Source organism: Sciurus carolinensis, chromosome 14, assembly GCF_902686445.1.
Source record: "Sciurus carolinensis chromosome 14, mSciCar1.2, whole genome shotgun sequence".
NCBI classification, from domain to species: Eukaryota; Metazoa; Chordata; class Mammalia; order Rodentia; family Sciuridae; genus Sciurus; species Sciurus carolinensis.
Window position 1 is genome coordinate 67704170 of NC_062226.1, and position 16961 is coordinate 67721130.

Genomic DNA, 16961 nt, shown 5'->3' on the forward strand with positions numbered 1-16961 from the left:
AGACAAAGGAGAATGAAAGGAAAGGAGGGGGGATGGGAATAGGAAAGACAGTAGAAAGAACCAGATATAGCTTTCCTATATTCATATATGAACACATGACCAGTGTAATTCTACATCATGTTCAACCATAATAATGGGATCAAAATTGTAATGGGTTGTACCCTATGTATGTATAATATATCAAAATACATCCTGCTGTCATGTATTCCTAAAAACAACAAATAAAAAAAAAATAAAAAGAATGGTAGAAGAGATGGGATGATCTTCTTTCCATTGTCCACCTCTATTTCCATTATTTGCTTTCAACCTTTACTCCTTTATAGAATCTTTTCAAATCCTTCTGGGGACCAAGATTTTCAGTTTAGTGAAAAAATCAGATAAGGGGTCCATGTGCAGCTCAGTGGTACAGCACTTGCCTAGCCTGGGCAAGGCCCTGGGTTCAATGACCAGTACTCCAAGAAAAAAAAAGTCAGATTATATCACATCTGTTTATCTGGGTACAAAATAACCTCACCTGGTCTCACAATAGGTAGAAAAGGAATGAGCCAGGCAGTAAGGATGAATGGGCAGTCAGGTGCTATACCTGTGGAGGTTCCTGCTCATGCTTCCTCTGGGATAACCTAGGTAGGCTATCTGAGGCATGCCGGACCCTCTGATATTCACACATGGTATGGTGTCAGTCTGAACATTAAAAACCATGAAAGTTTAATGTTTTTATTTTTAAGAAAAAAAATGAATGTGTGGATTTTGTAATCTCTTTCTGCATCTGAAGGGATCACTAGTGTGTACCCTCCCTCACACCTCCCCGCTACTGGAAACTCCTGATCTAAAGCATCTGAATGCCTGGGCCATTCACCCCTCTGGGTTGAATGCTGTTGTCTTCCCTTGCCACTCCAGTATCTGGTGTAAGTAGATCTCATCTTCCAAGGCCAAGTTTGTAGACCCCTCAACCCAGGCGTCCCATTTCTGGGATAGCCTCTATGCCTGCCATGCGGCCTGAGTGTAGGACAATGCACAGAATAGGCGTCTGACAGCTATGGATTGGGAAAAGGGGAAAAAGTGATCATAATGTAGACACACAGACCGACAGGGAAAAGGCAAAACAGGTTTCTATTACAGTGGTGCCAACTTCAACTTGGTGGGGTCTGAGTTCTACCCTCCACAAAAGCGATGGCACCTGACCAGAGCATGAATGGGAAAGTCCCTCAAAACATACTGTGCTATGAGAAGTGAACTTTGTGATTTCTGGGGGCTGATTCCCCCCATCAGTTAGCCTGTGAGAGCCGCAGGGGCTATTTGTGTTCAAACTGTATGTAAAATTAAGATGCTGATCTCATGTATGTGATAATTATATCCCAAGGATTCTATGTTAACAAATGGTCAAATTGGTCCTACAAATAGGCAGATCTGTTGATTTTATGAATGAAGAATCTCTTTCCAAATAACCCTGTAGAAGAATTTAGCTTTATTCATAATTTATGCCTGCATCCTGTCCTTCATTTATAATTTCCATTCCAAAAATATAGATTATTAGAAAAATGAACCTAGATGACCATGTGTGATATATTAGGACTTTGTGAACTGAGGGGATTTTTGTTTGTTTTTTGGTAGTGGGCATTGAACTCAGGGTGCTTCACCAGTGAACTACATCACCAGTCCTTTGTAAACCTTTTTTTTTTTAAATTTTGAGACAGAGTTTCTCTAAGTTGCTGAGGTAGCCTTGAAATTGTGATCCCCCTACCTCAGCCTTTCAGTTATAAGCATGTGTCACCACGCTTGGCTGAAATGAAATTTCTAAACAATACAATTCAATTTATGAAAGCCCAGGGTTCTAGAATCCATATCATGAGAGGAATGATAGTAATGATAAACTACATTAAGCATTTTAAGCTTTCATATGATGAATGTACAAGTTGTCTATCTAAACAAAGCTTTTTCAAGTGTTTGACACAAATTATATCGAAGTCAGGATTGATTTCAGGTAGGCCAACCTCTCTCTGATGAACCTCAGACATCATATACATATTTTAAGATATTTAGACATCAATATATACACAGCCAGCTGTGTAGCTGGTTCTTGATGATATGAATTAACAAAGGAGAGAGTCAGCACAGACAACCTCAAATGAGAGCTAAATCAAAAAATCAATTTTTATTTAGCTTGTTTTATGTAGTCCTTTTTTCTATGAACTGGCCTCTTCCCTGACAATAGGAAATCTGCGGGCAGATTGGTGCTAGTGGTGTGGCACAGTGCATTTATTCCCTTGTTCATTAGGGGTTTCACCAGCCTTAGAGTAAAACTAACTTTCTTGGTCAGCAGAGTTGCAGTCATCAAATGGTGACCCTTCTACACCTGCTTTAGTTTGACCCAAGGAAGTACATGTAAACATTCTCAACATCGTTGAGTGTTAGAGAAATGCAAGTCAAGATGTAACCGCTACAACCTATTGAAATGGGCTAAAAATGTTTTTGAAAACTGACAATTCCAAGTACTGATGAGAATGTGGAGGAACTGGAAGGTGCACCCCTTGAGAGTGGGACTACAATGTGGTTCAGACAAGAGTAGAAAACAATGCAGACGCTTCTGACAGACTCACATCTACAATGACCCTACCATCGAGCAGTCCCACTCCGAGGTGTTGACCCAAGAGCAATGAAAACCCATGTTCACACAAAACCCTAGACAGGAATGTGTATAGCATCTTTATCTTTAATTGTCCAAAGCTAGGAATAACCCATATGTCTCCTCCACTAATGGTTAAAAAAACTGGTGTGTCCATAAAGCGTAATGATACAAAATGTCATCAATGGTAAAAAAAATAAACCAGCTGTTGTTATGTGCAACTGCTTGGATGACTCAAACACATTAGGTTGACTGCAAGAAAGCAGATGCAAAAGGTTATTTACAGGTTAATTCTACTCATTGTGGAAAGACAGCAGATTAGGGGTCACCTGAGGCTAAGAGTAAAGGGAGGGGCTGATTAAAAGGATGGCACCAGGGATCTTTTTCTGGAGAGGTAGATGATGGAACTGTTCTGTAGTTTGGTGTAGACATGCTTAAAGTAACTATGCATCTGTCAAAACTCACTGATCTATATACATCAAAAGGAGTGACTTTTACTATGTGTAAATTAAAAAAACAGAATTAAAAAACTTTCCTCATTCTTTTTCATAAAAACCTTTGAGTATGACTGCTAGTATTTAGCTTTTTCCTGCCATCAGCCATGATTCCTCCATAGGTTCTAACATGGGCCAAGGAAGAGAGGTATGTTGTTTGTGGTTATAAGCAGGTGGTAGCAGAAGAAGCCCCTCACTTTCAAGAACAACACTTTAAATTTCTGATTTTTCCTTGGTTAAAAAATAATCCTAACAAGGCACAAAGTGTAGAGACCGAATGTCGGTCACGACAACCACAGTCACACACAATGTGACTGGTCTCCACACACTTTTAAAAGTTATGGGGACAGAGATGTGGAAGGGCCATTGAAAGCACAGCAAAGACAAGATAACAGTGAGAAAGAGCTTGAAGTGGGCAAGAAAATGGAACTCCCCTAGTGACAGAGGCAGCAACATTAAAGGAAGACAAGGACCATAGTATCAGCCGCTGTCACTAGTTGGGTGCGTACTACAAGCTGATGTAGTGTCCTGACTGCTATGTCCATTTAATCCTCAGGACAATCCTTTGAGGCAGATATTTATATGTTCCACTTCATTGATGAGAACACTAAGACCCCTTTGGGTAAAAGACTTGCCTAAGTTCACACAGTTAATAAGGGACAGAGAAGGCAGTGGGGACTTGTGCCTATTGATGGGCAGAGTTCATGATTCCCATCCCACCTAACTGCCTCCAGGGAAAAAGTAACATGGTTAATTTTAAATTATGCATACCTATCAAGGTATCCACAGACAAAATCACCCACAGAATATTTAACACACCTTCAATACTATACTCCAGTTATAGGACAGTATAGTATATTTATGCAGGAGACTTACTCTTGACAATCTGAAATACTTTTTTTTTTTTTTAAAGTTCATCATCCTTCAAGGGTACTCAGGAAAATCTCTTGTATAAAGAACTACAATGTAAATACTTTAGTAAAGCAAAAAATTACTTTGTGATATACCTGATTACTTCATAATCTTTATGCTACAAATGTCTGAATTTTTCTGCACTGGATTTTCTTAAAATAGGACATATGCTTTTAATTTGTAATGTGGTCTAAAGATCTCCCTATATTAGTGAGTCCTGGAAGTAAATAAACAAAATTAAGAAGTTTTATGAAATGAATAAATAAAGAGCTTTGGTTAACTACCTTTTATTTTATACCTCTTCTAAAGAAAAAAAAAAGGAAGTCCAGGACATACTTAAATCATTAATATTCCATCTGTAACCTGCAGGACCACAGTAACAGCACACCAGGAAGTAGAGCAAGGCAGCCACTTGACCACAGCACACACTCACCAGCTTATCTGCTCAGTAACTCAGTTCCATCTTGATCAGAAACCCAAAGAGGCCAAGACCACAGGAAGTCACAGTGAGTGTCAATAGCACTCAATCCCCAAGATGTACGCACCAGCAAAATAAGATACTTCAATACTTAGACTTTTACTAGGATAAGCATGACATAATTGTTTAAAAATGTTTTCTATTAATGAATAGGTGGTATTTTAGGGAATAAATGTGTCTCTTGGCAAAATGATCACTTGTACAGCATCTTGCCAACTCCCACTTTAAAATGAAGAGGATGAATCAATCTGTCCAAAAATAGTTGTTACCCAGAAAGACCACAACCATAAAAATAAGACATTTCAGAATTGGCTGATCTAAAGAAATGCAAATAAAAATATCTCAAGCAATATATAATATGCAATGCTAAATAATCTATCTTTAAGAGATAAAACTTAAATTTCTAATGTGTAGGGTTCCCAAATAAGATCACAGAGATATTAAACTAATACTCAAATTCAAGCCAAAACCGTGGAGCCAAGAGCTTAAAAACACATTCTAAAACACTGAAAATTCAGTTTTCCAATCTTAAAATTCATGGTGCAGGAGAAAAACCAGGTCTCAGAATAATTAGATGACATGTCTGTAATTTGCAGGATGGTGACATCACAAATATAAAATAAGAAATCAATTTCCAGGAAACTTGTCAGATGCTTCCTATGCCCTTCAATAAGGACATAAGTCCCAAACCCAGATTCTTACATTCTTATTGGCTTACAAGCAGAACAACTAGATAGTGTCTGCAACAGTGAACTTGACAAGGTCAGTTACTTAAAATAAACAAACAAAACAATTCAAGTTAAGATGTGTTGAGACTCAGTGAATTTGATAATGTTGTAAAATCTGCCCCAAAGCTTTTAAAAACCAGGCTAAAAATGCTATAATTTCCTTTCTTTCTCATATTCTATCAAATGGCAGCAGCACTTCAGAATATTTTCAAGAGGCCTGTAACTAAAACATAAACCTGTTATTTTAGAAACACAATTCCAGGGGCAGGTATTTCAAACGTATTTTCAGGGGGTAAAAAACTCACAACTTTTAATTTTGCAACATACTTTTTCTGGAAGTTGAGATTCAACTTCTTTCTTCAGTCTCCTCAGTAAAAATGGCCTCAACACCTTATGTAGACGCCTGATGATCAATATAGTTTCTTCTTCATTTAAATCCACCTATAAGGGAATCTTAGATGAATTTGATTTTTTAAAAAAAAGGATGTTTCATATAATTAAGCTTTATGTTACATTTATTACAGGTGTAAATACATGATTGAAATTTTACATGCATTAAAACCAGGTTATGCTGGTCACATTTGCCTCTAAATTCTTTCACCTTCCCATCTGGTGGGAACAAAGTGACCTCTAGATATGTGGTTTTTGTCTAAATGCTTAGTTCTGTGGAAAAAGACCCAGAATACCCATTTTAGATCACGGTGTTTAACAGTCCAACATTTTCTGGAATGTGACAGGGAACAAAGACTGACTACAGACTGAGACAGAACAGGAGAAAAAGAGCAATAGGAAGTGTGTTCCTACTTCAAGCTGCAGCCTTCAGTTATCCTGAATAACTTTCTCAGATGCAGAAACACACTGGGGGACAGGGACTTGAACACGAAAAGAGGAAGAACACGAGTAGATTCAGCTTAGACTGGAGGGTCTCTAAGTCCCTCTACCTGTCCTCCTCTCTGCTCTGATATTCAAGTTCTATTTTATAAAATTCCCTATTATTTCATTCACCTTCCTCTGTTAACCTCTAGGGGGCAGAGTAGATCGAAAGTACTTCACACAAATGGACCAATTACCAACCAGTTGACAAATGGCAACTGTGCCTATAAGGAACTTCAAGATTAAAGGGCCAGAGTTCAAACATAAATTTTCCTAAAACACTCTTAGTGGCTTTTCATTCCTGTAGTTAAGGAACCACTAATCAAAATGGCATGTACCCATTTCATTTCTTCCTTTCATAAGTGAGTTCTAAGAGAAGATAGCTGAAGGAATAATAAGAATGAATTGGAAATAGTCTACTCTGAGGTTTGATGAGTATTTAGATACGTACAAAATGGAGGCTCACATTAAAACCTAAAAAAAAACATGGTGCAGGAAATTAATGTAAACTAGTTTAGTTTTAAACAGAAACTCTACATGGAAATACTTCAAAGAGAAACCTTTGTTTATATAACATGGAGCAATCTGTTGTAGGGTTTGTATGTAGTTGATTGAGTTGACCTGGTTAAATTAATTTGGAAAATATCTCCAGGTTCGCCATCCCTGTGGCTAGAGCAGTCAAGCCTTCCACTAGTCAGGAACATTCTCTAGTGGCCTGGGAAACATGCTAGCAAAAGGCAAAGGGATCAGGATTCCCCTACACCTCTGGATTTGGAGGGGAAAATAATCCTAGAACGAGACGACACCTAGCCACTGATTGGACTCATGCAGCAAGTCATGTGGTAAGCCACCCCTGTGGGATTTCTGTGGCTCTACTCTTATCAATTTTAGGTCCCTTGGTTTCATATCATCATCATGCACTGGAAAAAAAAAAAATTCAACCAGTACCCTTTCACCAGTCATGGCAAATGGAGCATTAAACCACTGTTCGAATGTGCTGCAGCTCTTGAAAATTGTGGGGAGAAGGAAGTTCAGGAGGGCCCAGAGTTCAGGAAGCTTATTTTGCAGCGGGGTCCCAGTCAAGAGGATTCTCCTGGGGGCCACGTAGTGAGTGTTCAGGACCTGAGTCAGCTTGCAGTGATGATTCTTCATTCGGTGGCCTTCATCCACTATCATGTATTTCCACCGAATCTGCAACACAAGAGGAAGCACCAACGTACACTGAGCAAGAGAAAATACAACTTCCAACAGGCAAAGGGGTGTGGAAAACCAAAGAATCCATACTTGGTAGATAATGTGGCATAATAGTCTGAAGAAAAAAATTTCCCATGCCTGACTGAGGATATAAAACATCATGTGATCATGACATGTTAAAGCAACACTGTTCGGCAGGGGAAACATGACTCCAAGTCACGCTTTGTAAGGAAGGAAACTTGGGCTCAAAATGAAAAAGCTCATCCTGCATGTCGATCCTGCATCTCCCCCTTCAGTGCTTCTTTCACCCACACGGTGTTGTGACAGCTATTCCAGACTTCATGGCCATTGCCCTGCTCACGTGGCACAGAATATAGGTACCCACTGGAAGCCAAAATTCATGTCTGATTTTCCCAAGATAGTACCAGCAGGTATCCATGGTTGAGACAGATAATCTTAGCTTTGTACCTTCTTTTTTTTTTGGTATCAGGGATTAAACCCAGGGGCACTTAACCACTGAGCCACATCCCCAGCTCTTTCTATGTTTTCATTTCGAGACACGGTCTTGCTGAGTTGTTTAGGGCCTTGCTGAGTTGCTAAGGCTGGCTTTGAACTCGTGATCCTCCTGCCTCAGCCTCCCAAGAAGCTGGGATTACAGGTGTGTGCCACCACACCTGGCTTGCACCTTCTTCTCTCTTGCATTGACTAGACACTACCCTTAGGACTTGTAGTGTTGGTTTTTGTGTTGTACAGCTTTGTTTATTTTGTTTTGTTTGAGTTGGCAGCAAACATTGAAAAGTTGGACTATTTCACATTAAAAGCTGAACATTCACCTTCTTCTAAATAAATTAGATCAAGCTACTGGGTTCCCTCAGTACATGCATATTCCCTACCAGCTAGATCCAGATTTTTATTTTATTGAAAGTAAAAATATACTCACTGACAAAAAGGCAATGCAAAACCCCCATTCCTCTGCTTATGCCAAAACTGCAGAATTCAACAGGACAAACTCCCCCACATGACTGTCACTTACGACCTCAACAATGGCCATGGCACGATCCTCTTTCCTATCTACAGTTCCTTTCATCTCTCGTACCGTACCTCAGCCCTCTTCTAGAATGATGATGAGGGATGTTCCACTAAGCCCATCCATTCCCTGCACAACAGTGGCAGTGGCCAAGAAAAGCATCTGCTGCTCACATGTCCCTGGACTCTGCTGCAAAGCTCTTAAAGAGAGGAAGCTGACAAGCAACGTATTATACAGTCCTCACCTTCCTCATTAGAAGCATCACTACACTGGGAAAAAGGAATAAAATGATCCGTCTGGTTGGGAAATACAGGTAAAAGAAAGCACCTGAATTTTTTTCACTTCTTCTACTGCCTCCAAGAAAAGTGTTTAAGAATGATTAAAGTTGTATGGTCAACTGTCCCAGACTTAACCAAAAGCATGAAAAGAGGCCGGCAGACAAAAATGTACTAAAATAAATATTTTAAATCTACTTTCCTGCCTAATTTAGCTTATGAAATAATAAACAAGGAAGCAGAGGCCTTTGATTTTGCTATTGGGTCTACTGCTAATTAGGTCTTCCACTTGGAAAAAAATTACTACCCTTTTCTGGAGCTCCAACTCTCCAGCAACAAATAAAAGCAATGTATCTCATTACCAGGCGTCTCCAATGAATTTTGAAATACATATGAAGAAGATACGATATGAAATTTTTTAAAAGGATCTCAAATGTACAACCACATTCCCATAGTAATAATGGAAACACGTCATTTCTGACATTGTCAAATTCATCTCTGACTGTGAGGAATGGGAACACAGCACTGTTGTCAGTGCCATCTCAATTATTAAACCTCCCCTGGGAACACGTTTCCTTTATGCTATTTCCTATGATGCCATGAAGGGAACTCTCCGTTCCCAGAGCAAAGTTTAATGCAGAGATAGAACAAACCCCAGAAACAGGAATTCTGTTCAATTCTGGCCATAACTTAATTTCAGATTATAGTGGTTTTTGAAACACCACAGGGTAAAAGAAATTACCAAAGGCAAAAAATAAAAAATAACTTTTCATGATTTGTTCCATGAAAAACGGTTCTTCCATCTTTCTACATGAACATATTAAGAGAAAAGATGATATAAATAGAAAAGAAAAACACTTCTATGTTGTGCTAAAGGACATACAAATGAGGAAACACACAGGTCACAGAAACCAACTCTTTTTCAGCTTCAGATAAATAGTCACAGAACAGCCCTGAGTAATTTGAGCAATGACCGCCCATCATTTTACCAGGAGAAACCAGAAACAGATACAGCACATGAGACTCAGCTTGAATAAGTGCTCATATGAAGGGACCATATGGAGAGGTACCTACTCATCTTTGGAGAGAGAGAGAGGCACCAGAGGAATGAAGTTACGCTGACAATAACCCAGGGCGACAAAAACAATTATTTCTTCCCAAGCACATTCAGGGCTATTGAAGAGAGAAGCTGCCAAAGGAACCAAAGAAACCCAGGTGAATTTTCTTAAAAGATGTCAACTCATTATCTGTGAGAGGATGGGGAAAATCCCAACATCAATCACACTCACCTCCCCCTCCCCAAAAAAACAAGAAAGGAAGAAAGAAAGATAAAAACCCATGGCCAAAATATATCATACTCATTAAAAGAGAGAGAGAGACAAAAAGACCAGTCATCCAATGATCAAATTATACCATTGAGTATAATTTGAGGAACACTTTACACTCTGCAGAGATGGTCCATAATTAGAGATAAAAGAATTTCTTTAAAAACATACCTTTGCAAGAATGTGCTTGTCTTTTATAATGTACTCGTAAGTAGTCAAGAGGACATTGAATTTGCCACTCCGTAGCTGGGGGACAAGGGAGCGGCGCATGGCAGGGGTACCCTGAATGGAAAGAAAAATATATAGATTACCCGATGGAAAGGACGTGGGTGCTATTTCTCACTATTCATAGCCTAATGGGGCCTAGATGTGACATTCCCACATATATGCATTATCATATCCTGATCCATTATCCATGAAGGAAGTCTTGGCTAAAATCACACACATCTTGACACTTTCCAGACCCTTATAGGAAGGTTTTCCCACTTAAGACTGAGGGAGGGAAAGAGAAGAGGAAATTGCAGCAAGCTTGCAGTAGTAGGGAACCCGCTGATCGGTTGAAAGGCTTCATTTCTGTGGGAGCATGCAGCAGGCAGCCCCGGCGCCCCGGTAATTGCCTGACTTTGCAGGAACATTCGGCACTGTAGCAGCCCACAGTGAGCCAGTCAGCAGCACGCAGAATGTGCGATATTTGTCATTTGTATTACTCTCATCAGAAACCTCGCAATATGATAATTAACAATTTTCTTCTGCATTTCACTATCTGAAAGTAATTATGGTTTATTACAGTAATCTTCTTGGGATGATTAACTCTCACTGTTTAGTACATGATGTACATGACAAAACTTTACAACCAAATACAGTTCACAGATGTGCATATGGAATGAAGAAAATAGGGTCTATTTTTTGCTTTTCCACATTTATATATAAATACAGCATTCCAAACCTTGTAAGAAATTTTCACCACAGAAGGAGCCCATTTGTCAAATTCATATGTCCAGTTAGAAAGAGTCCTATAGAACAACAAAGACAAAAAAAAAATACAGTAAAAAAGACATTTGTATAAAAGTCAATGTCTAAAAAGACATTCTTATTTATTTTCAGGCCTTGTCTTAAAAGGGGCTGGAGAATATGAAGTATCTCAACTACATATTGATTTTTTTTAACTTTAAAAATTTTTTTTTTACTTATAGATGGACACAATACCTTTTGTTTTATTTATTTTTATGTGGTGCTGAGGATCAAACCCAGTGCCTCACATGTGCGAGGCAAGTGCTCTACCACTGAGCTACAACCCCAGCCCCTACATATGGATTTTTAAACGTGTGGAAATAAGAGATAAGTTGGAAATAAGTTGCCACAAAGGGTGACAACTTTGTGTTTCATAAAAAAAAAAAAAAAAAACTTAAGAAAAAATGTAAAAGTACATAAACACAGAAAGACTTAGTTTTAATAGGGTATTGAGAAACAGCAACTGCCAGAGTGATGTGGGGAATCTTTAGAACTAGTCACATAAGTTCAGAGAAAACTTGATTCAGGAAAAAAAAATCATAAAACCATATGACAATATTTCATGGGGAAGAAAATAAATAAATAAATGACAGATCAGGGGAAGAAATACTATATGACTCTTTAAAAATCCTTGAAAATGTCACCATAATAAATAAGTCAGAACATGCAAAACAGGTAAAATGCAAAGGATGCTGACATACAATGGGAATAGACAATTCACAAAGAAGAATCTGCAAACAATCCTCATTTAGACAAAATCTGAAGAAAAAAACAAAAATATAATCCAAGGTCCAAGATTGTATAAGCACTGAGATCTATGACAAGGTCTTTCTCAGTGAATAAAGCTGCTGCCTCACGCTCTCGCCAGATCCACTGGACTCCCAGGGAGGGTGGCTGTGAACAATTATTCCTTCCCCCAGGAGCCTCCAGTGAAGACCCAGGAGGAACCACCGAGTGGATGGGGCACTTGGGAACGTGACAGTTATAGCAAAGATTAGTCTTTCTGAAGCAGCAAAGTCACTGAAACACCAAGTGCACATATTGAGGTTAGTTTAATGCAAAATTCATAGTTTTAATTTTGATTTCCACTCTGCTTTAACAGAAAAAAAAAAAGGGAAAACTTACATAGATAATCTTTTGTGTGTGTGTCAAGGAAAAATTTTTTAAATCTTCAAAAAAGAAACACCCATACCTTTCCCTTTGTGAGCCACTTGAGAGATGATCGACAAGACCTACTAATACAGTGAAACAGTGTAGCAGGCTGTGTAGACAGCAATGCTAATTGCTGATAAACTCACTTGGTCCCATACTTAATTAGCCAATCAAAAAGGCTTGGGGGTGGGAAATTAAAACCTAAATTCAGATTACATGCACTTGGTAATCCTACTACATAATACAATTCTGTCTTCCGTGAGAAACAAGGACAAGCTACTAATAGGGCAATCTACAACATACAGAACGGTGACTGGGGAATAAATGACTTTACTTACGAAAGGGGAACAATGATGAGATAGGGGCCATTGAGTCTTTTGTGCTCCATCAGATAAGTGATGAGTGCAATGGTCTGTATGGTCTTGCCTAGGCCCATTTCATCAGCTAAGATTCCGTTCAAATTGTTATTATACAGGGAAACCATCCATTCCAGGCCCTGGAGCTGAAATGAAGAGTAATTGCTTCAATTATCCAAGATCTGCACAGGTAATTAATACTAATACAACTCAAGTGAGGCTGTGACTTCTTACCTTCCCCATGCTGTATGCTGGGTTTCCCACAGTAGCAAAGTGCGGGAAGCACCAACGCAAAAAGAATTTAAAATATGAGCCTGTAATCGTCCCTGCTGCTTGGCAGGTGTTGAGTGTTAATCAGATTTAGAAATGATGGGCTGCAGCCTACTGGTGGGATTTTAAGCAGTTCTACTTAGCATTTCACAGTATATGACATTCTAGAATTATTACAAATGAAGAAAACCCAAACCAAAATCTATTCCAAACACTCCAAGAACAAAAAGCCAACGAGAGGATTAAAAAGGAACAAACCAGAAGGCAGGTTTGGCACACAGACCATTAATCATTAGAAAGAGGCTTCTTGGTGATGAACAGCCTGCCTCAGGGAGCATCCCCTCAGTGAGGAGGCTCTGACAAGGGAGCCAGGGCCACTCTGCAGGGCCCATGGGAGGGCATTACTTTTCCTGGCAGAGAGAATGTTCCCAGGCAGCACATGGAAACTCTGCCATGTGGTTTCTCCCCAAAGGCAGCATCCTGGGAGCTGATTGCCTGGAAGCACGTTGGACATATTTTTAAAGCACAAGAGCCCTGTGCTTTGGATTCTTCATGTTAAGTACAAAAGGAAGGTAAGGATACAAAGTTGTTAAACCTCCTCCCCCAATACCCAATTCCCTTGCACTGTGATACCAAAGATGCTGGTTTTAAAATGGCAGAATCGGGCTGGGGTTGTGGCTCAGTGGTAGAGCGCTTGACTGGCATGTGTGAGACCCTGGGTTCAATACTCAGCACCACATATAAATAAATAAAAGATCCATTGACAACTAAAAAAATACGTTAAAAAATGGCAGAATCAACTACACACACATGCCCACACATACAACATATAACACACACATGCTAAAGTCAATTCAGCTTATCAATGAAGTTATGCTGAGGGAAATGTTAATATCAATTCATTGTATGTAAGAACAAAGTGAGTTATACATATATATATTTAAAATATTTATTAAGTGACCATTTTTTGCAAAGGATCACCAGGGAGCCATAGTAGATGGATACCAAGGTGTATAAGATGCAAGTCTCCCTTCAGAAGCCAGCAGTCAAAGAGGAAACAATAACCACCGACACCCATGTACTGAGAAGCAAGTGACAGTGCTAAAACTTGTATTGGCCAGAATTTTTCTTAGGGAGGTTCTACAATGATTTGAAGAAATATTTTCATAAACTGCTTGTGAAAAATCCAAATCATCCTAAAGGTTTCTGCAGAACTAGAGCAATACCAAAAGATAAGGAGAGAAACAGGAAGAGCCTCGAAGAGAATGGGCAAAAAAGAGAGGGGAAAAGAGGAAATAAATGGAAACCACAAGGCGCTGGGCAAAAGAGGTTGTCTGCAACATAACCCTGATGCCACCAGACTTTTAGGAAAGTCAGCTAAATGCCAGGAGCATTGAATACTTAGTGAGAACAATTTTTTTTAATGAAACTGGAAAAGGGACTGAATTTTGTATCTGTGTTAATTCTGGTTGAAACTAGCAGTAGAAAGGACTAGAAATTCACAACAACCATGCAAAATGAGCTGGACTTTTCCTAGGCCGGGGAATTGGGGTAGGGGCAGGTATTAGTTATTGAACCAAACTTACATGGCTCTCCCTCCAGGAAGCATCAGGAAGGCCACAGCAAGATCAAGGTTAAATAAGTAGTAAAAGTACAAAAGCTGACAAGGAGCAAAACAGAAAGCTCACTCATGGAGAGGATGACCAGGGAAAGCTTTGAGCCACAATTCAAATTAATGGGTGAAAAAACAGAGAAGTCATCGGGCAGATATGGGTACAGGTTTCCAGGAAGAAGAAACTTCGCCAGGCAAATACCCAAAGGGAGACCATACAACCCACATCCAGGGAATCTCCCAGAGAAGCGGGGAGGAAATGGACACACATATGGAAGGCAGAGGAGCTAGGTTTAAAAAGAGGTGCTGGTGAGCAGGAGGAAATCAAGATGGCATTACAAAAGTTATTGATGAATAATCCAAAAATAGATCTCTTATACAGGTATACAACAGTTCACTGGAATAGACTATGAATTAATATCTGTATCATAGAGATAGAGTGTGGTCCTCAAAGTGTGCTCCAAGGACTCCAGGGACCCTACTGCAAGACCTTTACAGAACATCCTCAGGTCAAAACAACTTCCATAATAATATCAAGGCATTACTTGTCATTTTTACTGCATTGCCATCAGCATTAATGGTAGGCAAGCACTAATTGTGGGCAGCAGCTGCTGGTCCTTTAGCACAAATCCAGGCAGCACAGTACCACCAGTGGAGGTACTCCTCCCTCTCATGTGATGGCAGCAAACAGTGCCAACTTTTAAGAATGGAAAGGACCTGGTGCCAAGAAGTTTGAGAACCACTGACCTAAAGCATGCACTTCCTCATGTATATTCTAGAAGATAGTAGTTTTATAGGATGTGTAAAACTGATATAAAAGAATATGGCTTTGGTAATCAAAGAAGCTTGATAAACACAAACTTAAGCAATACGAATAAAGATACTTTACTGCAGGATGCTCATGTGCATCACGGATTACCAAGAGAGGCAACTGCCAAGACGAGCATGTCTGGTTGCTTGGAATAGTCTGGAGTTATGCCTATTACCAACAGTTAAGAGCCCCTACAAAACCCCAACTATCCAAATTTAGAATAGTAAATTACATGATGGTCCTAGTTACAGTTAACAGTACTTCCCTCAAATCTTTTATTATTATTATTATTGTTGTTGTTGTTGTTCTTGTTGTTGTTGTTAATTTTTTACTAACAACTCATGGAACAAATGCTTCAACAAACACACTTTGGGAAACACTTTAAGGTAGTAAGAGGTGGAAGAACAGACCTCAATCCAGGCAGATCAAATGAAAACCTGTTACGGAGGTTTTCTACACTAACAGAATGTGGCTGGCTTTTCCATTTTCAAGAGCTTCACAGAGAAACTTTCCAAATGTTAAGTCAGTATTCCTTATAACAAAATTCATCCCAAAAACTGTAAAAGAGAAAACCAGTGTGGTGTGTCCTGGAAAAGAAGACAATGCATGTGGAAGTTCACTGAAAGAAGAATCACAGGCATGATGGAGAGACTCTCAATAGAAGTGACATGACCTAAAATGTGTCACTGTGTTCAAGCAATGCAGAGCTGCACGACATGCTCCAATTGACCTCAGGTAACAGACAACGGCTTGCCCCAAGGACACACGGACGGCTGATCACCTGGTAATGCTTCAGGGTCCCATTGATGAGGAGGGCTGACTGCTTCTCCACCCTTTCTGAGATGGCATGAGCGACAGTGTAGTAGGACTGGGACCCCCTGGCACTGTACTGCATGCTGTATTCATCATCCACATCTTGCTTCGCGGTCCTGAGGAAACACGGTCACTTGAGCGTGTGTGCTCTTTCACCCCCAGAATGAACCAAGAGTCTAAAACAGCTGCAATACAGAGAGTTTAGCAACTACTACATGCCTTGCACCTAAAATACATTTTCTGTAATCTTCACAAAAAATGAAACAAGGTAAGCATTATCCCCATTCTAGGCATGTGAGGAACTGGAGGCTCACAGAGGCTACTTCCTTTGCCCAGGCCACAACAGGTGCCCTTGATCTCCAAAGACTGAGAGGGGCTTGAACCCTACAGCTGCAGATTAATATTCTGACAATGAATTTGTTCCTTTCACTGAACAGTGGCTAAAGACTGGAGGACAAATGGGAGAGGATCAAAGAGGACATTCCAGGGGTTAGAAGGAAGGTAGTTTCTGATCTTCTATGCCTTGTTAATGAGGTCATATTTTACTCTATGGGCAATGAAGAGCCACTGAGGTATTCTTAAAGCCTTCAGTGAAGGAACAGGAGTGCACTGGAAAAACAAAGATGCTGAAAATGGGGCAGCTAGCTATAGAAAAACAGGGTGGATATTAGGATGTTTATTTCTGGTTTTCAGAAAAAAATTCAACTTTAAAAATGTTCTCTTTTGCACACTGTTTCATGACAGTTTTCTTATAATAATAGAACTTTCCTCATAGTAATAGAGCTATTCAAGCAAAGAGATGTGCAGACCACTGATAGGATGGTGAGACCTGATGTTTAGAAGGGTGGGATGGGGATTCAGGGGCAGGGTGGAGCCCAGGGCTGACTCACCTGTGGCAGCCAGGGTAGGACAGGAAGGGCACAGCAAACTCAGATTTCTGGGTAAGGGTCCCATTAAGGGAGGCATAAAAAGCAGGGAAGCAGCTTTACCAGATAGAGAGTAAATCT

The 16961-nt window shown here is 39.7% G+C and overlaps 1 protein-coding gene across 7 annotated transcripts in view; it reads right to left on the reverse strand.

The window, feature by feature from the left end:
* The window catches only part of Smarca2 (SWI/SNF related, matrix associated, actin dependent regulator of chromatin, subfamily a, member 2), a 164217-nt gene that overhangs the window by 88075 nt on the left and 59181 nt on the right, over positions 1-16961 (reverse strand). For all 7 annotated transcript variants that reach the window (XM_047525129.1, XM_047525132.1, XM_047525131.1 and 4 more), the window contains 6 exons: positions 15923-16070; positions 12431-12594; positions 10876-10942; positions 10101-10211; positions 7057-7299; positions 5563-5676 (listed from right to left, as the gene is read on the reverse strand). In XM_047525129.1, the coding sequence (XP_047381085.1) occupies positions 5563-5676; positions 7057-7299; positions 10101-10211; positions 10876-10942; positions 12431-12594; positions 15923-16070 (847 nt within the window). The remainder of the gene's footprint in view (positions 1-5562; positions 5677-7056; positions 7300-10100; positions 10212-10875; positions 10943-12430; positions 12595-15922; positions 16071-16961) is intronic.